At 46.0% G+C, this 26,645-nt stretch overlaps 4 protein-coding genes across 6 annotated transcripts; all 4 read left to right on the top strand.

Annotated features, from left to right (window-relative positions):
* The first annotated feature begins 10,194 nt into the window (after window positions 1-10,194).
* On the top strand, window positions 10,195-15,212 carry LOC101759279 (helicase SWR1). 3 transcript variants are annotated; one of them, XM_012848599.3, is made up of 6 exons: window positions 10,195-10,350; window positions 11,721-11,793; window positions 13,466-13,773; window positions 13,859-13,937; window positions 14,029-14,578; window positions 14,881-15,212. In XM_012848599.3, the coding sequence occupies exons 1-5, from the start codon at window positions 10,324-10,326 to the stop codon at window positions 14,295-14,297; spliced, it is 756 nt and encodes a 251-aa protein (XP_012704053.1). In that variant the 5' UTR covers window positions 10,195-10,323; the 3' UTR covers window positions 14,298-14,578; window positions 14,881-15,212. The 3 variants fall into 3 exon arrangements, with proteins under 3 accessions (XP_012704053.1, XP_022684983.1, XP_022684982.1); XM_022829248.1 differs by lacking the exons at window positions 13,466-13,773; window positions 13,859-13,937; window positions 14,029-14,578; window positions 14,881-15,212 and adding an exon at window positions 11,932-13,229 and having other exon boundaries at window positions 10,287-10,350; XM_022829247.1 differs by lacking the exons at window positions 10,195-10,350; window positions 13,466-13,773; window positions 13,859-13,937; window positions 14,029-14,578; window positions 14,881-15,212 and adding exons at window positions 10,393-10,602; window positions 11,932-13,229.
* A 1,301-nt stretch (window positions 15,213-16,513) lies between these two features.
* LOC101759687 (zinc finger protein 511) lies at window positions 16,514-19,604 on the top strand. Its single transcript, XM_004979258.4, has 4 exons — window positions 16,514-16,854; window positions 17,373-17,437; window positions 18,205-18,403; window positions 18,806-19,604. Exons 1-4 carry the CDS (start codon window positions 16,687-16,689, stop codon window positions 19,286-19,288), a joined length of 915 nt encoding a protein of 304 aa, XP_004979315.1. The 5' UTR covers window positions 16,514-16,686; the 3' UTR covers window positions 19,289-19,604.
* A 3,111-nt stretch (window positions 19,605-22,715) lies between these two features.
* Window positions 22,716-23,900, top strand: LOC101760092 (HVA22-like protein e). The gene is made up of 4 exons (XM_004979259.2): window positions 22,716-22,905; window positions 23,059-23,208; window positions 23,336-23,576; window positions 23,698-23,900. Exons 1-4 carry the CDS (start codon window positions 22,859-22,861, stop codon window positions 23,713-23,715), a joined length of 456 nt encoding a protein of 151 aa, XP_004979316.1. The 5' UTR covers window positions 22,716-22,858; the 3' UTR covers window positions 23,716-23,900.
* A 1,242-nt stretch (window positions 23,901-25,142) lies between these two features.
* Window positions 25,143-26,093, top strand: LOC101779037 (HVA22-like protein d). Its single transcript, XM_022829594.1, has 3 exons — window positions 25,143-25,313; window positions 25,410-25,532; window positions 25,700-26,093. Exons 2-3 carry the CDS (start codon window positions 25,429-25,431, stop codon window positions 25,959-25,961), a joined length of 366 nt encoding a protein of 121 aa, XP_022685329.1. The 5' UTR covers window positions 25,143-25,313; window positions 25,410-25,428; the 3' UTR covers window positions 25,962-26,093.
* Window positions 26,094-26,645: the final 552 nt, after the last annotated feature.

Genomic DNA, 26,645 nt, shown 5'->3' on the forward strand with positions numbered 1-26,645 from the left:
ATTCATTTTCTTTATTTTATTAGGCCTGTATGGAACAAATAGTCGCCCAACCTAGAGATGACGAACCAAAGACTGCTGCTGAAGCAATGGCTGAAGTTGTCCAATCTAGGATATTTCGGGAGGTTTCTGACTTTCACCAACTCTCGAAGAAAAGGACTAGGGTTGGTACTACGCTGCAGGTAGAAGAAATCCAAGCTGATCTTGAGAGTGAGAAAAAAGGGGGGGCACTTCAGCAAAAGATTGCTGAACAGGAGTCGGATAGGTGCAGTGAGATTGAGGGCTGAAGCACAAGAAACAACATTAAAGTCTCAGACAGAAGAGCTCGAAGCTTTGAAGAACACCACAAAGCAGTTGCACTCTCTGATTTTTAACTTGATAAACTTCAGCACCAGTCAGAGCCAGGTGAATCCTTCCCTAAAAAGAAGTGTGTTGCCTGTGAACTTGTTGTTTGTTGCTAATGTACTTTTGTTGTATGTTGCATTGTTGATGCTAAACTTGTTGTATGTTGCATTATTGTTGCTAGTGAACTATTCATTGATTGTGATGTGAACAATACGGAAGTTGGAAATGAGTTGTTTTATGTCTTTCATTGTGATGATGATCAGCAATCATAATTAAATATATGGCACTGCAAAATGCAATAATGGGCTAGGGCCAAAAAAATGGTCCAATATGGTACTCCGAAATGCAATAATGACTCTTCGTTAGAAGGACTAGGATCTAGAAAAAAGACCCAATATAGCGTGCAACAAATATTTTTCAACCCAAAGAATAGCGCGAAAACCTAAAATGGGCTAAAAATGGCCCAACAAAATTGGGCTCACAAAGGCTCTTACATGGACCGAGCCTCAATTTGTGATGAACCAAAATCATCATAACACCCATGCCATGTCGGAGCCACGTTGGATTCTTGTCCAACGTGGCGCAACCTCCCAAACAGGTTTATGACGACATGTGGGATGAATTTTCATTCATCATTATCTTAGTGACGCACCGAAATAAGGAACATCACTATCACGGTTTATGATGCTCGACTAATGACGAAGGGTTTTCATCACTCCCACGTCATAAATTACGGTTTATGATGCAAAAAATACATTTATGACACTTTTTGGTTCATCACTAGTTCGAAGATTTCTTGTAGTAATGAAATACCACCACCTAAGGTATCCTAAGGAGTATCAATGAGCGAAGCCCTAGGAAGCCAGCCCAACCCCAAGTCCTCGCTTCCTCCAATACCACCGACACCAGGGCCACCAGTTGCAGCGCCGTCCGCTCGTGCACCTGTCTGTTCCGCTCCTTCCAAAGCAACCACGCGACCAGCCAAACTAGGGAATCAAAGCCTTTCCATTGAGTTTTTGCAACCCTCTTCCTTGCTTGGATCCACCATTTGGCAAAAAGAGCCTTGACCTGTGGCATGAGCCACTGAAGACCAAAGAACTTGAGGACACAAAACCATGTCTCACGGTTGTGTACACAACTTGTAAGCAGGTGGTCCATCATTTCGACCTCTTGGGCACACAGCGCACATTCATCTCTATCATGCAAACCATGATGATGTAGCTAGTTAGAAGTCCAACGACGACCATATAGCACAAGCCAACCAAAGAAATGGCATTTTCCTAGCTCCTGCACTTTCCATAATTGACGAGCTCCCATCAGAGGCGATCGGCCCATAAAGAGAGCACGATAAGCCGAAGCGGAAGAGAGGATACATGGTGACGACCACTTCCAAATGAATCTGTCTGGGACTTGACTATGGGTTGATTCCTTAGCAGGTCCCAAATTCGTAGATACTAGACAACAACCTGAACCGTTCAAGCACGGGAAACATCATGGATCCAACAAACCCTGAATAGGTACGAGTGTTTCTTACTCTTGCCGAGACCGCCACTTAGAGATCTAGGCCAACATTTTGATGGAGCAACCATTGATCCATCTATCCATTCAGAATAGGGTGCTAGCACCATAACCGACTTGAATAGCCACCAAGGCCTCGAAAAATGCCTTGGCAGTCATTTTGTCCTTAAAGGTGAAGCCCGACCAAGTCTTATCACCATCCGTACGCGCCAACCACAACTAGCGCATCCAGACGGCCAATCCCATGAGTTGCATATTAGGAATTCCCAGGACCCCCCTCCCCAACTCCTTGAGGGCAGCAAACATTGATCCAAGCGACCGCGCACTTGCCGCCCGAGGCTACCTCAGTCCCGCACCAGACCTCTGATGAGAGTGTCAATAGCTTTAATGGCCCAAGGCGCGATCTCAATCGCCATAGAGATGTGGACGGGGATGGCACTAAGCATCGTTTTGGTGAGGATTAAGTGACCACTTCTGTTAAGCATCCTACCCTTCCAGGCTGGTAAGCGCTTGGCGGCCTTATCCACCAGTGGCTACATGGCCGCCTTTAGCATATGATGGATAGAGAGGGGGACTCCAAGTAAGTGCAGGGGAAATCCGCGACCTCACACCATAGCATCTTAGTGACGAGGCGAACCTGCTCCTCCGAACAGTGGATTGGGAAGGCTTGACTCTCGGAGTAGTTAGCTCCTGCCAACCCTGAGGCCCTATCAAATAAGGATAGGATCTCTCTAATGAGAACGACATCCTGAGCGACCGGAGATATGAAAACAACCACATCGTCAGTGTAACGAGAAGCTCGCTGCTTGATAGTCGCTAGACATAGTGGCTCGAGTAGCCCCCTACCATCCGCCAACTTGAGCATGGCACTAAAACACTCCACGATGAGCACAAATAGCATAGATGAGAGGGGATCTCCTTGCCTAACCCCATGACCGACCATGGCAGATCCCTCTTCCCAGCACACCATTAAGCAGAATCTTGGTGCTCACTGTGGAAAGTAACGTTGAGATCCAGTTAGTCCAAGTCCTCAGGCAGCCAACCGTAGGGAGCAGCTCAAGAAGGAAGACCCGGTTGACCGACTCACATGCCTTGGCGAGATCAATCTTAAACATGACCCTCGGGATCTTCGTTGACGCTAGCACCTTCGTTGTCCCTAAGACATACCTGAAATTGTCTTGTATTTGGCGACCCTTAATGAAAGCACTCTGATTTTGTGAGATAAGCCCATGCAAATGGGACGCGAAGCGGTTAGCTAGTGCCTTGGAGAAGATCTTCCCGAAGCTATGGATGAGAATGATCGGTCTATAATCTCCAAGACTTTTAGGATCTTCCTTGTTGGGCAACAAGGTTAGCAAAGCATCGTTCAGGTGATCAAAACTTGTGCAGTCCATTGAAGATAGGGCATCGAAAGCCCTAACAAAATCCCCTTTAATAATTTTTTCAACGTGATTAGACTATTTTTATCCATATAAAACTGTACATTTGGTGGTATGAAAAGTTTGGTTGGCTAGACCTTCGTATATTTTGCTTAGGGGTGTTTGGGAACACCGTGCTAAACTTTAGCACCTGTCACATCGGATGTTTGGATACTAATTAGAAGTATTAAACATAGTCTAATTATAAAACTAATTTCACAGATGGAGTCTAATTCGGGAGACAAATCTATTAAAGCTGATTATGCCAGGATTCGACAATGTGGAGCTCCAGTAAACATTGGCTAATGATGGATTAATTAACCTTAATAGATTCGTCTCGCGAATTAGACTCCATCTGTCCAATTAGTTTTGTAATTAGCTCATATTTAGTCCTTCTAATTAGCATCCGAATATCCGATGTGACCCTGCTAAAGTTTAGCACCTCGTATCCAAACACCCCCTTAATCACGAAATAAGTGTTTAATTTATTCTCGTCACCTTCTAACACATTCTGCTTGTTTTATAATTTTTATAGGCTATTTTTCAAAAAAAGTTTCATGATTTTAGGAGTTACATTTAAGAGCGACACATTTTAGTGGATGATCGTAAGCTATTTTTCGGGGTGAAAAAGTTTCTATTGCAACCTGTGCTATCATTCCCCTCATTCTGATTGCAAGATTAGAGGCCTTCTATTCTACAGGTGCTCTACTAAATTAATGTACAAATAATTCTTATATCCAATTAACTTCACCTTTCTCTTCTACCAGGTTTTTGGATTTCTAAGTGCAAGAACTATCTTTCAAGTTGTAGGTCGTTTTGACTTCTCTAAATTTATAGATTTTACTAAATTTATAGATTTTACTATGCATATAGACATATACTATATCTATGTGCATAGAAAAACTATGCACGTAAAAAAGCTAAAATGATTTTGAGATGGAGGGAGTACTTGGTAATATTAAGTACGGTGTTTACTTGGTTGCATGCGTTTAATTGAATTATCAGGCAAGGATGGCATTCTCCCCATCCATGAGAAATTCCATGGGGGCTCTGCCCTGTCCGGCACTGCTAGCCGCTCCCCGCACCGTAGATGCTGCATCAGTAGAGGGCGGGTGATTCCTCTTTAATTCTTTACTTGATTTGCTTATCTATCTAAACTTTCATATTTATCGGACTTGACTCACAAGCAATCCTAAATCGATTTACTTAGGGGGTGTTTGGCAGGGAGGGGCTAAATTTTAGCCCCTGTCACATCGGATGTTTGGACACTAATTAGGAGTATTAAACATAGTCTAATTACAAAACTAATTGCACAACCCCTAGGCTAAATCGCGAGACGAATCTATTAAGCCTAATTAGTAAATATGAAAGTTGAGGTGCTACAGTAACCATTCGCTAATGATGGATTAATTAGGCTTCCTCTACTGATGCAGCATCTACGCCTATGGGTTCTGCTATTGGTTTTTTAATTAGCTCATATTTAGTCCTCCTAATTAGCATCTGAACGTGTGATGTGACAGGGCTAAAGTTTAGCCCCTGACATCCAAACGCCCCCTTACAAGATATCTATACTTTTCCTGCACCATAACCTATTCACATGAACAGTTCCGCGTGGCCCGTGCGGCCATACGTCGCACTCGCACAGTACCATGTCGTTCTTCTGCCTGGGTGTGTACATTTGAACTAAAAAACAGTAAGGACGGTTGTCCGTTTATATATATCGGAAGCTAGGCATCCTGGGAAAGTTAAAGCACGCTGGCATGGTCCCTGTTTATCTTTGCTTGCCATCCTAATATTGCATCGTGTACTCAGCAGCAATTGGTCGGCTGAGAAGTGGCATTGACGCAAAGAAAGCATACGTAGTTCGTCCAATGGGAAACTGGCCGGACGCACACATGGCAATTGGCAACCAAGAATGTAGGTTACTTGAGAGAAACTAATCATTCCGAGTACAAAAGTTAGCAACAACGCAGATGCTGCTCTGACCGTTGCGTCATTGCATGGCATGCCTCTAAACCCCTTTTCATTTTGGTTTGGCTACTTTGGCACTTACGAAATTGCTCAGTTTCCAAAATATGAACCCACCGAAATCTATATGCGAGCTTCGGGTCCATTTCTAGAATGAATTCCATCTAAATTCTCTTTTGAAAAGAAAACAAAAGGAAGTCTCAGAAGAGGAAAACAGACTAGAATTAGTGGAGTATGCTTTAGCAGAGAAAGCATTTCGGAGGACGAGATTTTTGGGAAGTGCCTACGAGGTAGAAGCTAGCGCCTATGAGTTATGAGCTGCCGGGAATCGGCCCAGAAATTTTCCGTGAAAGCAAGGAATCCCGCCTGGCTATAAAAACCGCGCAGTGATTAACTGATTATATGTGCAGCAAAATGCACCACAGCACCAGTGTCAGCATCACCATCACGTCAGGTAATAACTGACCTGAGTCCTGAGCACACCGCTCGATCGGTTCCAGTCTTGCAGCAATGGCGTTCTCATTCCACGGCCGGGCTGTGGCCGGCGCCGCGCCGAGCTACAACACGACCGCTCCCTTGCTGCTTCTGCTGAACAAGACGGGGTGCGCCACGCCGGCCGCCACGCTGGTGGCCAACTTCACGGTGTCCAGCGACCTGCGCACCACCGAGCGGCTCATGGTGACCACGACGGTGCTCATGACCGTCCTCGGCGCGGCGCTGTTCGCGCTGTGCCTCCTGGCGCGGCTCTCCGGCAGGCACCGCGGCCACTCCACGGCGACGTGCATCTTCTTCCGCGCCTCCTTCGCGCTCTTCCTGCCCTTCATGTCCTACATGTTCTCCCAGGCGCGCAGCAAGGGCGCCCCCGCGCGTGCCTGCCTCATCCTCCTTTGGATGCTCCTCGTGGAGCTCCTCCGCAAGAAGGTGTACGCCATGGTGGCCCCCGAGGGCGACGCCTTCGCGCGCGGGGTCGGGCGCTACTCCTTCTTCGACGCTGTCGAGGAGGCCGCGCGCATGGTTTGGATCGGCTACCTCGTCTACTCCTACGTGGATGACGCCGTCGTCAAGTCCTTCTTCGTCATCCTCTGGATCTTCAGCGTCGTCAAGCTGTGCAAGCGGGCGAGCTGCATCGAGCTCGCAAAGCGCTCCTTCGACCTCGCCAGGAACGCCAGCCTCATCTCTGGCTACATGGCGCAGCTCGTTCTCGCCGACCAGCAGCACCTCGGTCTCGGTCCCCTTGATGGTGACGCCGTCGACGGTGGAGGAGAACGGAGCAACAACATCCTCAGCACGTGCAACTACGTGGTCATGGGGGAAAGCCAGATGAGAAGAGAGGAGACACCCTATGGACTCCAGCTCCCAGAGCTCGCTAGCATCCTCGAATGCCAGCTCAGGCACCATCGTGATGGCTCGTTAACCGAGGAGGAGTCGACGGTGGCTGAGACGTCAAAGCTGGTCCGAGTGTGCACGGTCTGGCAGCTCTCCGAGAGCGACCCGGTGTTCCGGTACCACGAGCGGCGGAGGCACAAGCTGCAGGAGACATGCCTCGGGCTAGCGCTCTTCAAGCTGCTCCGTCGAAGGCTGGAGGGCCACCACATGGTAGAGGCCGGTGCCGGCGGTGGCCGAAGGCAGGCGCGCGACCTCGTGCGGTGGGGCCTCCTGCAGGAGCTCGGCGCGGAGCGGGCCTTCGACGTGGTGGAGCAGGAGCTCACCTTCCTGGACGAGTATTACCAGGCCATCATCCCGTTGGCACTACCCAAGCCCAAGCTCTTCTTCGCCAACTTCGCCTTCTCCATCTTCTTCATCCTTGTCTACTGCATCGCCGTGATGCTCGTCACCGGCAACGGGGACATGTTCCACGTGCTGGCATCCCTCCTCCGTGGACTCGTCGACTTGTCCGCTGACATGGTCCTCCAGTACCGGTGCTTCCTCCACCAGGCGTCCTTCCTCGTCGGCATGGTGCTCTCCTCCTCCGACCTCATCATCACCTTCCTCCTCACCATCACCCTCCTCACCGTCGAGACCTACGAGTTCATCCATTACCTGCTCTCCGACTGGCACCTGGCGTCCGTGCTCTGCAACTACGCCCGCAAGCCGGCCCTGCAGAAGCAGGCCCGCGTCCGCAGGGCCGTCGAGGCGGCATTGTGGGTCAAGGTGCGCTCCAACCCTGTCATCAAGGTCCACCAGTTCACCCTGCTCAAGACCCACCAGCTCCACCCACGCCGGATCTGGATGCTACTCTCCCGCCTGCTCAAGAGGCGCCTCGTCGGCCTCCCCGACGTCGCCGTGACGGCCGAGGCCAAGAAGGCCATCGTCGAGGTCCTCAAGACCGTCCTCGACCGCCCCGACGGGCACAGCCGATTCACCAATGGCAGGGAGGCGTTGCGGCGCAACAGCTTCGAGCATCTTGAGTGGGCATGCGACGACAGCGGCGGCGGCGCCACGGTGATCTTGGTGTGGCACCTGGCGACACTGCTGCTGGAGACGAGGAACGATGACCGGGGGCAGCACCAGCTGCCGCCCGCCGGCGAGGCGGCCGTGACGCTATCGAGGTACTGCGCGTACCTGGTGGCCTACGAGCCGGGGCTCCTGCCAGACGACCCGGCGTGGACGGACAGGAAGTACAGGGACATGAGGGCGGAGCTCGCCAGCTTCTTCCGCAGCTGCTGCACGACCACGCATCGCCGGGACCGGCTGATGGCCACGGGGTTCCACCATGGGGACCAAAAGGAGCACTCGAGTTCGAAGCTAATGGCGAAGGGCGTGATGCTGGCCAAGGAGCTCGAGAAAGCGGCCGGCGGCAGCACGGCACCGTACGCGCAGCACGAGAGGGTGTGGGGGATGCTGCTGGAGCTGTGGGCGGAGCTGCTCGTCTTCGTGGCCCGGGCGCCGTCCGGGGGGCCGGACGCGCACGCGCTGGCACTGGCCAACGGCGGCGAGTTCATCACCCATATCTGGGCAATGCTCACCCACGCCGGCCTCGGCACAGACGATTCCACCAGAGACATCCCCATAACTCAGGAACTCCCAACCATCCGAGAAATCCCCATTAGAGCCGACGGTAGGGCCGTCTGATGTCATACTCGCTAGGTAGCTTTACCAGCGCCTGTTATTGTCCTACGTACAGAGGTACACTCCTATCTGCAAATAACTGTAGTCTGATCTTGTCCAATGTTCCTGCAATAAACACAGTGACACGGGTGCTTGATAAAGGGCCTGTTCGTTTAGCCACTAGATAGTAGTCATGCCGCAAATGGAATGACAAAGGCCACCGAAAATATTTTAGTTTAATCAGGCAATGGTGACAAATGCAGTACACTAAAACAAATATAGCCAAGTGCAATTGCAATCTACCTAAAGGCCTGCATTCAAAGAACAAATTGCTCCCTAAAACAAGAAACCATCCTTTTGAGCGATCTCCCGAAGAGTAGTGACCAAAGGTTGCTAATTCTGGCGAGCAGATTCCCGGTGTGGTGGTGATCAGACCGGAGTTGTGATGGCTAGATGGGCTAGACGTACTGGGCGGTCCGAGGCCCGATACTAAAAAGTCCAGGACTAACACAGCCCAACCTACCTACTAGCAACCCTTACCTCGTATAAATGTAGAAATCCTAACTTTATCCTCTCAGGTCTCCCTCTCCCCCAACCTAGCAGCCGCCTCTCCCTCCCGCCCTACCATGCTCACACCGCTACCCTCTCTCCCCTGCTGGGAACTGCGCCGGTGGTTAGTCGCCACACCCGCGGCTGGGAGCCACGTCAGTCGTCACTGCCGGGAGCCGCTACCGTGGGGGCCACCACAGGTTGCCGCGCCCGCGGCTAGGAGGTGTGTCGACCATCGCTGCCCAGGGGGCGCACCGGGAGTAGCGCCTGTTGATCCATCCACGGGACCGCACCCGCGGCTGGGAGGCGCGGTCGGGAGCCGCATCCCTCATCACCACCATGGGCCACCACCGGGAGCTGCGCCATCGATGAACGACTAGGATTCATTTTCGATCGATTTTATGTGATGGATTCCAGGCTATTGTTGGGTCACTCATCTGGCCATCTATAATTGTGCTGCTTGTGGTCAATTCTGACTCTAAGGATATACTGAAATTGATCCATAGTTATGAAGTACATAAAACAGTGAGGCCGCAATGATTTGGTTAGAAGTGCATACGAACTGTTTCATGAGAAACAATGCCAGCCATGCATATATCGATCTTTGTGGATGGTATAGTAGTAAATAGTACACCAGTCATGAAAGGTGTTCATGCACGGAAGGATGATAATCATCGTATCTCATTTCATGGAAACAAAATTACTCTCTCTGTTCCAAATTGTAGGTTGTTTTGACTTTTGTAGATTCATATATATCATTATGCATTAAAACATATACTATATCTAAGTGCATAGCAAAAACTATCCACCTAGAAAAGCTAAAATGACCTATAATTTGGAACAGAGGGAGTAGATATCATGCCCGAACTGTTTCAGTAGCAAATACTGATGAGCTGAATCACGGTTTTCATCTACTAGCCGAGTTTCTTTCTCATCGCCTTCTTCTCCCTCTTCCCTGATCCCTCCTTAGCGCCATTTGCAAGCAAGTCATAAGCAAAGGATGAGTGGAGTTTTTTTTTTAAAGAACCGCATCCGCAAATAACCTAGCACCATTTCCTTTGTTTTATGCTATATTTCTTTCTTTTGATATTTGGAACATATAGATCTACAATTTTTAGTTGGATCCACACTAAAACCAATCTAAGTCATGTTCTGATATGAACCGTTAAGGGCCCGTTCGGTTTGGCCGGAATGGCCTGGATTGCAGCCCAATCCGAGCGGATTGGAACGCCCGGAACGAATACGACCCAATATAAAAAGTATTGTTCGGTTGGTCTGGCCCGGAATCAAACCTGGGCTAGAACGATTTCAATCCTTCCTTTCTTGGCCCAGAATCAATCCGCACCTCATCCCTCCTGGATCGGTTCCTGACCACACGTGACGCGAGGAGACGGACGCTCCGCTAGCAGCGCGCGAGGCGACGCGGCGGCGGCGGGAGGTGGCGGCGTGGCGGCGCAGCACATCTCCGACGGCCACCACCATGACGGCGACCGCTACCTTCTCGCCAGTAAGCCGCCGCCTTCCCCGTCTTCTCTCCCTCTCGCCCTAGGTTTCTTGCTCCCTAGCCATCGTTTCTTGTGTCGTCGATTGGTGCACTGGCTAGCCGGGATCTGGATCTACTCCTGCGCCCGCCCACCCGGCCATCGCTACAAGATCCACAAGATCCGGCGACAGTCGCGGTCGTCCTGCGAGAGTCTGATTGGTATTTGTTTGGAGTCCGGCGGTTGCTCTCACCGCTGCCACCCTCTCGATCTGATTGGTATTTGTCTCTATTCTTCGATGACTAGCATATGCGTGTGGTATTGGCATCTGTTTGGAGATGTGGGTATGGTTTGCATGCTAGGTTCCTACTGTTTGCCTCGCTCTATCCAGTATAGTTTTTTGTGTTTGCGAGCCTAGGACTTTTCCTGAATAGCATATAGCATCAACTTCGAGTAGAATGTTCCTACAATTTTCTTTTCCCATTGCATTGGTGATACTGACAGCTCCTTTTGCTTCACATCTGTCATGTGCAGTTTATTGTGATGATAGGGATTACTTTGTGTTCAGTATCTGTTAGTGTTTTCTTTTTGTTTTGATTCAGTTAGCAGTCGGCAGTCAGTTAGCTTAGTCAGTACTGATCTGATCTTTCGGTTTCTAGGTTCATTCGGCTGGACTGTGCTTCTGATTTATAGTTTCTGTAACCCAAACCATGACTGAACGAAAACTTATTTGTTTCCTATATTCAGTTAGCAGTCGGCAATCAGTTAGCTTAGTTGAAATGACCTCACCTGTGGGTGGTCACTTGCTTGGGACCGGACCCTCCTCGGGTAGCTATGTTCATTTTGCATATGCTCCAACATTGTCTTTCTGAGGGACATATTTGGATTCGGTGTTGATTGAAGCACAAGTTCATCTTCCTTATAGTAGAGTATTGTAATTTTTACAGTCGATGAGAATGTTAGTTAGACAGGTGCTACAACTGTACTATGGAACATGACATCTATCCTAGTCAATCTTACTTCAGGCTATTAGCTTCTTGTTTGTTTGATTCCTTTATCTGTTTGAGGGGAAAGGTATGTGTACTAGTTTAAGCAAATTCTATTGTCCCAATCATATCACAGACTCACAAATGCTAGATCCATTGCTGCTTATGCTAATTCACAAAAGGATCTTCAAGTTTTCACTGTAGTGGTTTCTTGATGCAAATTGATCTTACTGTCATGTGTGGTCCTACAGCAAAATTCGTCCATGTCAGGTTATTTGTTTGCTTAATTAAGATGCTAATGTTACATTAGCATTCAAAGATGCTAATGCTAGTATTTGCTTTAACTATTACATTATATCTGTTCTTGGATAGAAGCTTTTGATGTGCTGACTTTTTCTTGTTACTTGTAGATCCCACCAGCACCATTAAGAGTTGGGGAAGGTGAACCACCCCCTTCTTGGGATCCGGTACCAACTCCAATAGGTACATAATTCTATCTATGTTTAAGTCTATTCCAATGAGTAATTTTTTCTATTGCAATGAGTAATTTAGGTGACAACCTGTTTAGCCTTCCATTTTATCTATTTAGCTTCTATCTGACTATAAATTTATATGCTTTAGTTCTGCAATGAGTATCTCATTGAGAGATCGTATTAGAAAGAGGAGGGAGGAAGAATATGATGACATGATGATGTTTGTATTCCCTGCCTTATATCTGATGGGTTCTGCTAGAGAAGGAGGAGTAAAGAAGAAACGTCATACATCAGAAGAAACAGGAGAGGTTAAGGTTCGTCGACTCCTTGAGGGACATATCAAGAATTGTCAAGTTACATTTAGGATGGAACCCCACATCTTCAAAGAGTTGGCGACTTATCTTAGAAGGAAAAGACTCGTTGTTGATACAAGGATTACGGTGGAGGAGAAGTTGGGTTTCTTCCTATACATGTTAAGTTGCAACGCCTCATATGAGGATCTTGCAGTGACCTTTGGGCACGGCAACGACACCTTCCATCATCACATCAACCACTTCTTCAAGAAGGTCATTCCCACACTTTCTCGTCGTTTCCTCCAGTGCCCCGATCCTAATCAAGTGCATTCGAAAATCCAAGATAATCCTAGATTCTATCCATTCTTCAAGAATTGTCTTGGTGCCATTGATGGAACTCATATCCTCATTTCCATATCCCCTGAGAAGTATTCTCCTTTTAGGAATAGAAAGGGCACACTAAGCATTAATGTGATGGTGGCATGTGATTTTGATCTCAACATCACTTTTATTTCTAGTGGATGGGAGGGATCAGCTACAGATTCCAGAGTGCTAAGATCGGCTATGAGCAAGGGCTTCCAGGTACCTCCAGGCAAATTCTATCTGGTTGATGGAGGGTATGCAAATACTCCATCTTTCCTCGCTCCATACCGAGGGGTTCGATACCATTTAAAAGAATTTGGAGCTGGACATCGAAGACCACAAAACTCAAAGGAGCTCTTCAACCACCGCCACGCACTACTGAGGAACCATGTCGAAAGGACTTTGGGAGTGCTTAAGAAGTGCTTCCCCATTCTCAAAGTTGCCACATTCCATACGTTAGAAAATCAAGTGAAAATACCTATAGCTGCATCCATCTTCCACAATCTAATCCGATTACTTCATGGAGACGAGGAATGGTTGGATCATCAGCCGGATAATATCGATCCAACACACTTTGTTTCTTTACCCAATGGCGATCAAAACAATGACTCAGGCACTGCACAAGGCAATGCTTTGAGAGATACCATCGCCCAAGAAATGTGGGTTCAGTACCAGCAACATGTAAATTAAATTAGTTTTCATGAATTAATAAGCTTGTATCATGAATAAGTTGATGAATAAGTTAATAAGCTTGTATCATGAATAAGTTGATGAATAAGTTTTTTCTTTTGAAAAGCGATGGTTGGAAAAGGCTCCCCAAAGCTCAATGTGATTGCAAGGGGGTCGCCAAAGTTGAGTAGGTTCCTGCCTACAACAAGTGCTATAAAAAAGAAGCTTCTCCTAAATGCAGTGGGGCAAAGAGGAGTGGAGGTACGGTGTTTAATGTTTCTTCATGCTTTCTTGTCAATTTTGTATTATTGATGCTATGAAATTTCTGTTACTAATGCTTGACCATTGTTTATGTAGGAAAACAAAGAGCGGACTGGAACCCAACTCTTGAGAAATCACTTGTTGAAATTCTGCATGAGTATAAAGATAGTGGCTATAGAAGTGACAACGGTTGGAACACTGAAGGGTGGAACAAGATGGTGAAGGAGTTCCATCTGAGAAACAAGTCTGTCTCGTACACAAAGGCACAAATTCAAGATAAAGAATGTCAGCTTAAGAGAGACTACAAGATGCTCAAAGCGGCAAGAATGCAAAGTGGGTCAAAATGGAATGAGCAAAGAAATATGGTTGAAGGATCAACCTCAATGTGGGAGAACCTCATAGTGGTAAGTTAATTTCTTGAAGTAATTCTATGGATAACCTCATAGTGATAACTTTGTATTTGATCAATGTTTTTTTTCAAATATGCAGACTTTTCCCAAAATCAAGAAGTTTCAAAACAACAAGGCAAGCTTTCCGCTCTTTGATACTTTGGGAGAACTCTATGATGGTAAGTTCTGTATAGTAAGCTTTTTCCTATTTCTCTATGATGTAAAATAGGTGCTTGTCCTATTTCTCTGAATGCATTGTGCCGAATGTAGGTCATATGGCTGAAGAGACATACAATTTCACTTCTATTGAGTCAGAACATGTGGAAGAGCCCCTTCAACAAATTGATGTTGTAGAGGAAGAAGCTGAGGAAGAAGCCCTACAGGAAATTCATGAGATACGTGATGAAGAGGATGAAGAAAAAGATGCAAGAGATAAAGAAGAGGAGGCAAGAAGTGGACAACGAAGAATGGCTGCATCAAGAAAGAAACCAGAAAAGGAAGGACAAAGGCCTAGAAAGAGTGCAAAATTGAAGCTATGATGGAGAGATTCCTTGAAATGAGGACAAAGCAAGCAGAAGATGAAGCTCAACAGCTAGCAAGAGAAAATGAGGCAAGAGATAAGGAGGCTGCTAAAGGTGATGAATACTCCATCAAAAGGTGCATATCGATTATCAATACAATGGAAGTGACCAAACAGGAAAAGGCCAAATCTTATGCAATCTTCACCAAGAGCAAAGAAAACAGAGAGACTTTTATTTGTGCTAGTGAAGAAGATGAAGAATCCGCTTTGATTTGGCTTAGGAATGAGATGTCCTAGCAGGTATTAACTCCCTTTGCTTGACAGCTTTCATTATGCATTTATATTACTAGTGTGAATAGAACATAGAAGAATAGTCTCCATTGGAAGGCCGTTGGTGGTTCAGTTTGTCCTTGCTCAGATGAACTGAAAATAAAATTGTTGCAGAGCTATGCTTTTGCTAGTGATCTTTGGGATTGGTTGTGTGGTTATTCCTGTTAGTAGTGTGTAATTGCTACCTGTAGCAATATGTGCTTTTGATTGTCAACTACTAGACATGTACAGAGGATGTGATCCATCTTGTTTTATTCTATTCTGATGTGCAGTCGAAGAAGAATCGTCTGCTGCATTGTGGCATAGGCTTCTCAAGATGATCACCCTGATGTGCTTCGGTGTAGATGCAGGAGATGTTTACCTTCTTGGGTTCATTGTGGTGTAGGCTTCTCAAGATGATCACCCTAATGTGCTTCGGTGTAGATGCGGGAGATGTTTACCTTCTTGGGTTCTAATTTAATTTTCAGCTCATCAGGACTCTGGTCATGTTCATACATGTAATTTAATTTTAGCTCATCAAGCATGGTTTTATGTAATGTGAGGATAATCATATGTTGCTTTGTGACTGAGATTTTTGGCACTAAAGGTTTATTCCCTGTATTAATTATTGTCCAACCGAACAACCAATCCCTGGAATAAATCCAGTCGGATTAATCCCATGCCTGGATTGAGTGACACGCCTGGATTCACCCAATCCAGATCTGAATTAGATACAGAGCTGAAATTAATCCAGGCCAACCGAACGAGGCCTAAGCTGGTTCTCCAACAAATGATCATTTTTTGTGCGCTATTTAATGTGGGAATTTCCTGCGAATATTTGTGAACCGCAGGAAGGCAGGATGCATTCAGTTGTGCGGAAACCAAAAACCCAAGAACAGAACAAAAATTGGCTGCGATATGAAAGAAATGCAGTCAATTGTTCTTTGTTGTTTCCGAAAGTAAAAAGGAAATTGTTGGAAGTGGTTAACGATAGCGGTCATTCTATCCCACATGCTCAAAATGAAAATTGTTTCAATTGTCTAGCGATATAGGTTATTCCTATCCCAAGATGCTCAAAATGACGTGTAAGATTCAAAAGGAAAAAATACTATAGCTGTATGTCACCTTAACGCTTTCCTAATTAACTAAGCTCCTTTGATGGGCCCAAGCCCAGCTCAAATTAGGCCTCGCTAATCCTATCTAACTTCCGGAAGCCAGTATGTTACTTGGCTTCCGGTGCTTTAAAATTCGTACGGCGTTTTGTGAGCGCCTAATCCCCTTATAATTCTTCTACTCCTCTCCTCTTCTCCCGCCATCGAGTGCTGGTGAGAGCTGAGGAAGGATGGGAGGTGGGGGAGCAGCCGACTGGCGGTCCGCCAGCCAGGGTAGTGGTGGAGGTGGCAGTGGGGTTACGGTTAGTGTTCGGGGGTTGCTGGGGTGGGGGTTCCAATGGCTGGTGGACATAGAAGAGGAGGGGGTCGAAGGTAGCGCGGAGGTCCAGCGGTGGTGGTAGGTTGGTCGGCTAGTGGACCGGTGACCGGTGGCGGGGGCAAGAAGAAGGTTGGGGTTAGGAATGGCGGGGTCGAAGGCCGGCAGTGAGCGGGTGCCGCGGTGGCGAGCTAGCCCCCGGCTGGCACGGAGGATGAGACAGCGGAGGTGGCAGCGCGATGAGGAAGGAGCCGGAGAGGGGGTAAAGAAGAGAAGGAGATGAGTCTGATGGGCCGGAAGCCGAGGACCTTATCCGGCTTCCGTGCGCTATAATGACGTGTGACCCCGCCTACTTTTTTTCTGTTTACATGACCCAGCCTACCTGCATTGTCCGTCGTCGCTGATAGGCTTGGACCTTCTTCCTGCTGGGGGAGGAAGGAGCTTGGCGGCCATCGCGCACGGCCCGCTCAATTGTATCGGCCCAGTCCAGTTCATCCCATTCCCCCGCACGCGCACGCGAGGACCCACCGGGAGACGGGGACCCCCACCTCTCTCCTCGCCGGCATTCGAATTCGAACTCGATTCCTCTCCCCTCTCGCCGCCTCCCTCTCCGCTCCCCACCCCCACGCGGCGAGCGGAGGCTCGGAGAGGGGCCCGCCCGGAGCGACGGGATGCAGCCGAGGCCGGAGGACGCCATGGAGGAGGTGGAGGCCGAGGCGGCGCCCAAGGCGGCGGCGGGGCCGGAGCTAGGGTTCTGGCTCGCGGCGCGGCGGCGGCTGACACCCGACGACCCCTTCTTCGCCGCCGGGGACCTCGAGCGCGAGCTCCTCGCCAAGCACGTACGTTTATTAATCGTCTTTCCCCTCCCGCATCCGCTCCAAGCTGAGACGAATGCTTCGGTATGGCGTGCGTGGCGAGATTCATGTTCCAGTGGGCCATTTGGGGTTGAGGTTGAGGCGAATCCCGGTCGGGCAAGCCGATTCTAGCGAAATGTTAGCCGCGCGGCGCTTTATGTAACTGCGCCACACGATGTCTCTTTGGGGTTCGATTCAATTGGTTGTTGTAGCTCCGGTCGTTGTCCGTAAGATCCAAATTCGCAGGTTGAAATCGGTCCTGTCCTCTAGGTGATTTGATTTGGGGTTAGAGAGGGTAAAGGAATTGCCGCTAGTGCTAGACAGACCTTCCATTCCATGCGTCTGTCGTGATAAAGAGTCCCTTGAATGTCCCTTAAACTAGAAACTTCCTGTCTGTTCTTGCAAAAGGCAATGTTGGTATTCATCATGTTTGACTCCACTCATTGTGCACCGCTTGTATTGGATTTCGCTTAACCTTTTCGTTTGTTTGTTGCATAATATAGGTGGCCTTGGATCTCTCAGAGGATGACCGGAACCAGCTTGAGAAGATGGAAGTAGCCAGCACATGGTGAGATATTACCTCTACAAGTCACTTTGTTGACGGTTCATTTACCATGTGCATATGAATAACTCTACTGGTAATTTGAAAACAAAATAATCTAGCATACTGTCAAACTGAAATATTGTCTCCAGCCCCTGAAATCGCATGATAAGTCTCCGAGCTCCTAGTTCAAATGATAGAATGCAGGATATGTTGCTAGGAACTTCCACAGATGCATAAAGTGGTTTTCAATCATGATAATGTTTGGGCAGTGGCAGTTGGTCATGCCTGGAATAAGGGTTTGTTATCCGTGGGTTATAATTTTTTTGTAAAGATATAGGTGAGCGGTTACATCCTGATGCCTGCCAACGCATTTCATACTGTAGTCCTATGTTTCTTTTGAGCTTTGCCTCACTTATCTGATAGAAGAGAAATAAAAATCCAACCGAAATGGGCAACTGGAGCTTCCAATCTTAGGTGGTCTTTCCAATCGCGACAAATAGAATCAGACATGGTCTGCTCACCTGCAAGCAGGAAGACTATTGGTACACTCCAGAAATGAGATCACCCTAAACCTACAGCCCCTAGGTTGCCATTGAGAACAATTTTGTCCTCAAACTCAAGGCCAACATCCTTGGCTCCTTGCCTGAAACCTTGTGTCCAAAGGATTGTATACTTTCGTTAGATCGAGCTTGCTCTGTGTTTTATCTGCTGCAGTTGATACCCCCCCCCCCCCCCCCCCCCTGTTTTTCTCTGTTCATTTTCTAATGCAATCATGTGTCAAACTCTTGCAGTACTGTGTTTTGCCCGATTGCTGGTTGTGGTGCCCATCTAGATTGTTTGGAGGACTTTGAGGACCACTATGTCACTCGACATACTGCATCATGCTCTGTATGTTCTAGAGTATATCCAACCTCAAGGTTGCTTAGCATTCATGTGTCTGAGGCACATGATTCGTATTTCCAAGCAAAAGTTGCCCGTGGTTTTCCAATGGTAATACGATCTATCCAACTACCATTTATATCAATTGCCATCTTTTCACTGATTATCCACTTGTACAGAAACTTAGGAATCATGGTTTCAAGGATAGTGTCTTTTCAGGTTGATAGATATTAGAAGTATATCTCTAGTATCAGGAGGAAAAATGAGTTAAAATAGGTTCCTAACCCTTCTTATGGAGCTTTCAGAGTATCATTAACATTTTACTATAGATATTCGAAGTATCTCTAGTATCAGGAGGAACAACGAGTTACATAGGTTCCTAATCCCACTTAAGGAGCTTTCAGTGTGTTGTTAACATTTTTCTGTTGGCAAATTTATAGTAGTACTTTGTTAGTCTCTTTAGGTTTAGACAATTACTTGTATGTTGACACGAGCAATTTTTTTTAATAACAGTACGAGTGTTTGGTGGAGGGTTGTGGGGTGAAGTTGAAGAGTTACAAAAGTCGGCAGCAGCACCTCATTGATAAGCATCAATTCCCCAAGTCATTCGAGTTCTTCAAGAAGGCAAGGCCCTCCCAACGCCACCGGCAGAAATCCCAGAGGCGGCAAACTGCCCACAAGGGAGAAGAGACAAGGGATAACTTGATGGATGTAGATGGAAAAGGCACGAGCCAAACAAACTGGAGGTATCGACCGAAGCAGCATGACCACAAAGAGTCAAAAGGGAACGAGCGTCAGCACCAGGAGGTCAAGGAGAACGAAATGGAGGTCGAACAGAAGATCGACGAGCTGATTTCTGCTGTGTCGAAACTGAGCACAGCGGATTCCACCCCTGCTAATGTCACCTTTGGCCACCGTCGCTCCCGTGGTCTTACATTTGTTCCGAGGGCAATCAGGCAGAACAAGCAGGCGGCCTCCCAACCAGAAGCAAAATGACCAGCACAGTGTCGCTTGGTCGTTTTCTTGCCTGTAACGAAGTTTGCTACGATGTAACTTCGATACAGAACTGGGCAAATGTCAGTGGCCATTCAGAATTTCAGACCTGCAGCGCCCCCACAAAATCGGTAGACTGGGCTCCAAATTTTTCTTGTTGGCCTGCAACGGTACATCTTTGTTATGTTGCGTGGTTTTTATTGTCCGGTATTGCAGAGAAATCAATTGTAACGATCTTGGCTATGTTGTTTGTTGGCCATGTTTAGGATTGCAGAGAAATCAAATGTTTCTATACCATTGGTAGTGTCTGATGCTGCAACTATTGGTCGGTCTTTTCTTTTAGGAGTCGACGTGTCCACCAGTCCATGGCTTTGAAAGCTGAGGGTGCAAGCATCAGTGACGATGGTGGTGTTACTTATATTTGACAGCGAAAGAAAGCCCGCTATTTCAGGCTGTGACACCTGCTGGCCCGTGTTTTATCCTGCCGTAACAGAGGTTGCAAACAAGTCACCCGTCACCGGCTGCGTGGCCACCGTTTCTGCAGCGCGTGATCACCATTGCTATCAACAACGCTTTTTAGTGGCAGTGCTCCAACGGAGCAGAGAAGACACGAGTCTAGTGCCCCCTCAACGTTTGCTCACTCGGTTCGATAAAACCAAGGCGCTTTATTTTTCGCGGCCTCTGAAATTAGCCTTTAACTTTTATTTGCTCACCAGATATACCATTCATAGCAACAAAAGCACCGTTAAGATATCACAAAGAATAGTTTGAAATATGAAATTATGAATGCAGCTGTAATTTGACGCACAAATAAACGAAAATTTTGATCCAATGTTGATCAGAATACAAAGTATGACTTTCTCAAAAAAGACAAAAAAGAAAGAGTAGAGCTTGTATTTTTTTTAGCAGTAAAAGCTTTTATTTGCCTATATATTAGGCCCAATCCCTCAACTATGTGCAGACGTGTAGCGCAGTGGTGCTTCTCCGGTGGGGAACGCACCCACCCAAGTTCGATCTCCAGCGGGGACGGATCGCGGTGTTGCACCGGGATTTATTTCATAATGGTAATTGTGATGTGCCCGTTCGACTTCGTCGATATCCGGAGGACATTGTATGTGTAGTTCGTAGGTTTAACATGCGAGTATGGGTGTGCGTGTGTGGGTGTTGTGTGTACACTGTATCATGTGTTAGAAAAAAAAACCCTTTAACTATGTGTGGGTTGGGTGGTCGCCCCATGTGGATATAGAGCCTTGTTAATTTTTTTTTTCGGTTAGCCTCGACAAAAATGTAAGTAATCTCCCACTTTCATTGGACAAATTGCATTCAAGGAGTAAGCAATCAGCAACACCTTTTCATAAAAAAAACTTTCTCAGGTCCAGTGTGATGTCCCGGCGCCACCGATGGATAGGTTCCTCAGCGCCGGCCGGGCAGACGCCGCGTGGGCACCGCGTGGGCGGCGCTCGCGACGCCGTGCGGACCTGCCGCGCCGCGCCGACCTGACGCTCTCTTTCATGCCCCTGTCCATGTCACCCGGTCGACAGGTTCCCCCGCGGAGCCCGAGGCCCGGTGGCGGTGCGCCCTGCTCCGGCGCCGGCTCCGACGTGTCGCGCGCTGCCAGGCACGCTCACGTGGGACCACGCCGCCCCCGCTTTGTGCCTGCCGGCGTGCTTCCGGTTTGAAAGCGCCTCGGTGATGATGGTCATCATCAGGTGTAGAATATTCAATCCACTCACTCCACCAGGGGAAGGGTCCACAGCGGACACGTGCCAGCGTCCTAGCACGAGTGAGGGCCGGTTCCATCATCTCTTGTCCTATCACTCGCGATCCGATTCTGAATCACGACCATCATGTTATATCATGATATAGTACGGTATTTTGGAAACGTAAAACAGGCGTTTTTAACCTCACCTTTGCTAATTTTGCTTTACTCTTAAATTGACCAATCTAATTCCTCAAATTTTATTTCAGATCAAATTTTCCCTCAACTTACGAATAAGTTGATCGGATCTTCCAAGTTTCGTTTTTATTCTGATCCCTCAAATATCATTTTTTATTCATATCAGTTGTCCTCAACACCACCTTTTTCATAATCAGTTGGTATTATATTCCAATATATAAAGTGCACTAATTTATTTTTAACCATCTTGTCTATTAGTTATCATAACCAATTCTTATACCCGTATGTCGTGTGCTTAACTCAATCTTTCTTATGCGCAACAGGTACTATTGGGTCACTACTTTTGACAAACTGTTTAGAAGTATACATACATATAAAAAGTATATGAATATAAATAAGATATTCAAATATAAAAAAGTTTTGAGCTCTCGAGCGATGGGTCTGATCCAAAAATTCAAGCTGAGGGATTAGATTGGTCAGTTGAAAATTGAGGGACAAGTCTAACCAAAAGCAAAACTTGAGGGATTAGATTGGCCAATTTGAAAATGGAGGGATGAAATTGGCCGTTGAATCAAAGTAAAGGGACGAAGATGGCTATTTTGCCTTTTGGAAAATGGTGGATGTATATTCAGATTATAAACACTATTTAATCAAAATTTTAAAGGTCAAAATGCATGTTTCTAAATTTTATTAATATTCATAATTTTTTTTGTCTCCACTTTTTTTTTGCCAATCTTCGCTCAAGATAGCTGTTATATTTATTTAATTTATTACTAATCATGACTTTGAATTGTTTAGAGGTTAAATTTATCCATATGACTATATGTGGGACGGCAGTGTGTAAAGAGCAAATAAACATAAAATCAAACTGATAAAACCATAAACAGAACTTCATACATAAATCTCAACTTTGAATGTTGCTAGAGTTCACTACAGAATTTGCGTTTGCATCGTGTAGCAGCGAAAGTTTGATTTCATGAATTCTTGACTGCAAGTCAGTCTAAGGAGTACGAGAACAATAAAATTCCCACTATAGATTCCCACTTTTTTTTTCTCTATCCTAATTATTGTTACTGTGCCTACGTTTGTACCTCTAATTTGTACCACAACCAGCATAGGACCACCATTTCGCCTGTAACCCAGCATGTCATTTTCTACAGGGTTCCGTTCCCTCTAGACTCTAGTGAAGCTCAGCTTGTAAAGTTAATCGTAATCCCATGTATTCGATCAATTTTAAATCATGAGAACCCACATGCAGATGCAGATGCAGTTCCCATTTTTTTTCTTCATCGTCCCAACACCAAGTTGCCTCTGGCATTTGACCTCACTGCCCTGTCCTAGATCTCTCATCAATCCAAGGCCTTTAAACAACTCCCAGATTCAACAAAGTACCTGACTTGGCCGGTGCTGTACCATGTCGCCACGTGTGCACCTCCCCCCTTCCACATCAAATCGAGACAAAAAACAAAACGCCTCCCCAAGTGTCCTCTGTCCCTGTCACACTCTGCCTTCCTATATAATTAACCTCAGCGTCCCCTTCCCTGAAAACATCACCCAAATCCAAAGCAAGCAAAGACACATTTCATTTGGCTCACTCGCTCATTCATCTAGGTCCCAGTGTTTGTTGCAAGCGACAGCACAACCAGGTCACCAAGCTGAGAAGAAGCTTGTAGAAGATGGGCAAGCTCTGGACGATCCTCACTCACCTCCACTCCCTTGCAGGGTATGCGCAGAACTTCAGTTGAGATCAATCAATCTCTGGTTGCTTCCTTTTTTTTTCAGCTCTTGAATCTTTTTTATTCTTCTCTCTTTTAGCTCTAAGTTCAGCTCAGATCAGGTGTACGAACTTATCTTCTGATTTTTTGGATTCTTGCAGGCCAACGGTGATGCTCCTGTACCCCCTGTATGCGTCGGTGCAGGCGATGGAGAGCCCGTCGAAGCTGGACGACGAGCAGTGGCTCGCCTACTGGATCCTCTACTCCTTCATCACGCTCATGGAGATGGTCCTCGAGTCCCTCATCTACTGGTACGTTCTGACTAATGATGATTTCATCCATCATCTTGGCCTAATCTTCTCGTTGTTCTCCTTTTCCTGGCTACCAGTTCTTGTAACAAATAACTAATCTGAAGATTTGGTTGGAACTGATTTTCAGGATCCCGATTTGGTACGAGCTGAAGCTGCTGTTCATCGCGTGGCTGGTGCTCCCCAACTTCAGGGGCGCGGCCTTCATCTACGACAAGTTCGTCAGGGAGCAGCTCCGGAAGCACGGCCTCACCGCCGGCGGCGGCTCCAGCGGCAAGAGCAAGAAGGATGACAAGTCGTCGCCATCCTCTTCTCCAAAGGACAAGGAGAAGCCCAAGAGCAAGTTCCTCGCCTTCGTCACCCCCAAGAAGGTAACTTGAGATTATCATGAGATTCAGTTTTTTACACAGTTGCAGTTCGCAGTCTTTTAGGATTTCAGGTTTTTTTTCTTGGCTGAAGATGTGGCTGATGTGTTCTGCTTGAATGTTTCAGGACCATGAAGCTTACTGAGGCAGGGTGGAGTGACATCATCCCTGCAGCTTTGTCGAGGCAGAGCCTGTAGTGTTCTAGTGTTCCGTTTATGTTTTTGCTCATGCCCTTCACTTCAAATAGAGCTGTTTGATGTATATGGCGATCCTGTATGTGCGAACATCAGCAGAGATATTGAATGGAGACGAGAGCAAACTTTCCGTGTCGATCGTGTGAATGGATAGAGTCCAACACATCAAATCTTCGAAATCTAATTAGGAAGATTAAACATTAGGAGGACGAGTTAATTATAAATATGAGTTAATTATAAAATTAATTTTGGGATGTTGGGTTAAAATTTAGTCGATGCCATATCAAATCTCGAGGGCTAATTAGGGATTAAATATATTTTAATTATAAAACTAATTATAAGATGGAGACTAATTCGTGAGATGTAGACCTATAAAACTAATTATAAGATGGAGACTAATTCGTGAGATGGAGAGCGATTTGTCTCTTAATTATATAGATGGAGACTAATTCGTCAGATGGAGGCTAATTCACTAGATTCGTCAGATGGTGAGATGTAGACCTATAAAACTAATTATAAGATGGAGACTAATTCGTGAGATGGAGAGCGATTTGTCTCTTAATTATATAGATGGAGACTAATTCGTCAGATGGAGGCTAATTCACGAGATTCGTCAGATGGAGGCTAATTCACGAGATAAATCTATTAAGTCTAATTAATTTATGATTATTACATATAGCATTGCATTGTCAAATCATAGACTAATTAGGTTAATAGATTCATCTCCTATATCTGCATCTCATGAATTAGCCTCCGTCTTTGTAATTACTTTATATTTAATTAACTATTAATTAGTATCCACATTGGATTGGATGCGACAGTAACAAATTTGTGACATGAACAAACTTTAGTATGGGAAGCGGGACCTAGATCTGACAAAAAGTCAAGATGCAATGTTCTGGGACAGGCTTTTTAGTGTGAATAATCTCTGTGCTTTCTTGTTCTCTGAAAACAGCCGCCGCTGTGCTTTATTGTTTCCCTAAAGGCCTATTTGGATGGGCTGAATTCCAGCCCAATCCACGTGGACGGGCCTGAAATTCCTACCATTCCTGCTGCTGGATGAGCGAATATTTTGCTGTTGTGCAACATAAAAGTTTACCAGCTGCCATTGTAAGTCTTGGCAGTGTGTCCTTTCTACCCTTTATTTGCAGCTATCCTTGGATGTTTCACCAGTCATATAGACATAGTGCACATCTCTGTCGACAGACATCCTAAAGCTCACTCGGCCGGCAAATGGAGACATCAACCTTTTCCCCTGTGTAAACATCATCAACCAAACAAGACACATAGGTCACGCCGTCCATAAACCACAGGCTTGAATAAGGTAGGGGAACAGCAAAACTGTTAGCATAACTGCAAATGGGTAAGCTTTGGACGATCCTATCTCACCTTCACTCCTTAGCAGGGTATGTGGTGTGCAGTTTCACGTATGGAATCACACCGATGATCGATTTGGTCATTTTCTTTTTGTTTCTGCTATTCAGTTCATAATTTCTTTTCTCGCCTTTCAATGTTACTGCAGGCCTACTGTCACTCTACTTTATCCCTTGTAAGTTCAGAAGCGTTTCTAATTTTTGGTCGGTAAAATTTCTCATAATTCGGTTGGTGTCTAGAAATTTATAGATCCACTTTGGTATGGTTTCAGATACGCGTCAGTGCAGGCGATGGAGAGCTCGTCGAAGCTCGACGACGAGCAGTGGCTGGCCTACTGGATCCTTTACTCATTCATCACGCTCATGGAGATGGTCTTGCAGTCCCTAATCTACTGGTAAAATTTGTATGCTGGTCACCTTCGATTCTGCAATTGTTCACAGTTTCAGACACGCAGAACCGCAAATAAATTGTTCAGTCAGAGGATTCAGTTTTTTGTGCGCAAAATTGACCATCTGAATATCCGGTTAGACTTACTCTTGGGATAATCTCCGTGAATTCCAGGATTCCTATCTTGTATGAGCTGAAGCTGCTGTTCATGGCCTGGTTGGTGCTCCCAAACTTCAGGGGAGCTGCATTTATCTATAACATGTTTGTGAGAGAGCAAGTGAAGAAGCATAATGGCATACTGGCTGCAACTGATGCTGATGGCGTTAGCAACAACGTCAGTGCTGACAAGGACAAGATCACTTTGATTTCTCCGAAAGAGAAAAAAGCCAAGAGGAGGCTACTTTCCATGGTCATTCCCAAGAAGCTCAGGTTTTGATCAATCTGCAGTTGCTAAAGAAAATTTTGGTCCATTTATGTTTCATACTATTTTTGAGAAATTATGGTGATTGAGTTATTTAATACTTATAGTAGTACTGTTTTTACTGTTTAGTTTTAAAGTTTCTTTGTACACGAAGTCTGCATCATTAAGTATAACCATTGTGTGTTTTGTAATTTTGTAAATCAGTTTACAACTTTTCTCTCGATAATTATTAATTAACCTTTTCTTTTGCAAAAAAGCTCTTCAAAATTAATTTAGATACGTTGATGTACAAGTGGGTTAACAACCTGAAGCACCACAGAGTAAACGATAGATTGTGAAGCCGCCTGTTCCGTCATCTGCTGGACTGCTTAAAGGATTTTGGGAAATCCTATCCATCTTCTAGCCCAATAACTGGCCCACAACAGCCCAACAAACTATCTCAATATTTTTTAAATTAAAGAGTTGGTCATGTAAAAAAAATATTGAGCAAAAATGTTGGTGAGTGCAAAAAAATTTTGGTGAGTGCAGAAAAATGTTGGTGAATGCAAATAGTGCATGTAAAAAATTTGAGCAATAATGTTGGTGAATGTAAAAAAGTTAACGAAAAATGTTGGTCAATGTCAAAAAATGTTGATAATAATTAAGTCAAATTTTTTTAAAAAATATTGATGAATGTCAATATTAAATGTTAAAAAATAT

The sequence above is a fragment of the Setaria italica genome, chromosome VIII (genome assembly GCF_000263155.2).
Source record: "Setaria italica strain Yugu1 chromosome VIII, Setaria_italica_v2.0, whole genome shotgun sequence".
In the NCBI taxonomy this organism is placed as follows: Eukaryota; Viridiplantae; Streptophyta; class Magnoliopsida; order Poales; family Poaceae; genus Setaria; species Setaria italica.

What these genes read in the sequence shown, in the direction of transcription:
- LOC101779037 (XM_022829594.1), top strand. Translation starts at nt 25,429, where the DNA reads ATGGAGAGCTCGTCGAAGCTCGACGACGAGCAGTGGCTGGCCTACTGG. An exon ending in TTGCAGTCCCTAATCTACTG is followed by an intron (nt 25,533 to 25,699) that starts GTAAAATTTGTA and finishes CGTGAATTCCAG; the next exon opens with GATTCCTATCTTGTATGAGC.
- LOC101760092 (XM_004979259.2), top strand. Translation starts at nt 22,859, where the DNA reads ATGGGCAAGCTCTGGACGATCCTCACTCACCTCCACTCCCTTGCAGG. An exon ending in CACCTCCACTCCCTTGCAGG is followed by an intron (nt 22,906 to 23,058) that starts GTATGCGCAGAA and finishes GGATTCTTGCAG; the next exon opens with GCCAACGGTGATGCTCCTGT. An exon ending in CTCGAGTCCCTCATCTACTG is followed by an intron (nt 23,209 to 23,335) that starts GTACGTTCTGAC and finishes ACTGATTTTCAG; the next exon opens with GATCCCGATTTGGTACGAGC.
- LOC101759279 (XM_022829248.1), top strand. Translation starts at nt 11,939, where the DNA reads ATGAGTATCTCATTGAGAGATCGTATTAGAAAGAGGAGGGAGGAAGAA.
- LOC101759687 (XM_004979258.4), top strand. Translation starts at nt 16,687, where the DNA reads ATGCAGCCGAGGCCGGAGGACGCCATGGAGGAGGTGGAGGCCGAGGCG. An exon ending in GCGAGCTCCTCGCCAAGCAC is followed by an intron (nt 16,855 to 17,372) that starts GTACGTTTATTA and finishes TGCATAATATAG; the next exon opens with GTGGCCTTGGATCTCTCAGA. An exon ending in TTGCCCGTGGTTTTCCAATG is followed by an intron (nt 18,404 to 18,805) that starts GTAATACGATCT and finishes TTTTAATAACAG; the next exon opens with TACGAGTGTTTGGTGGAGGG.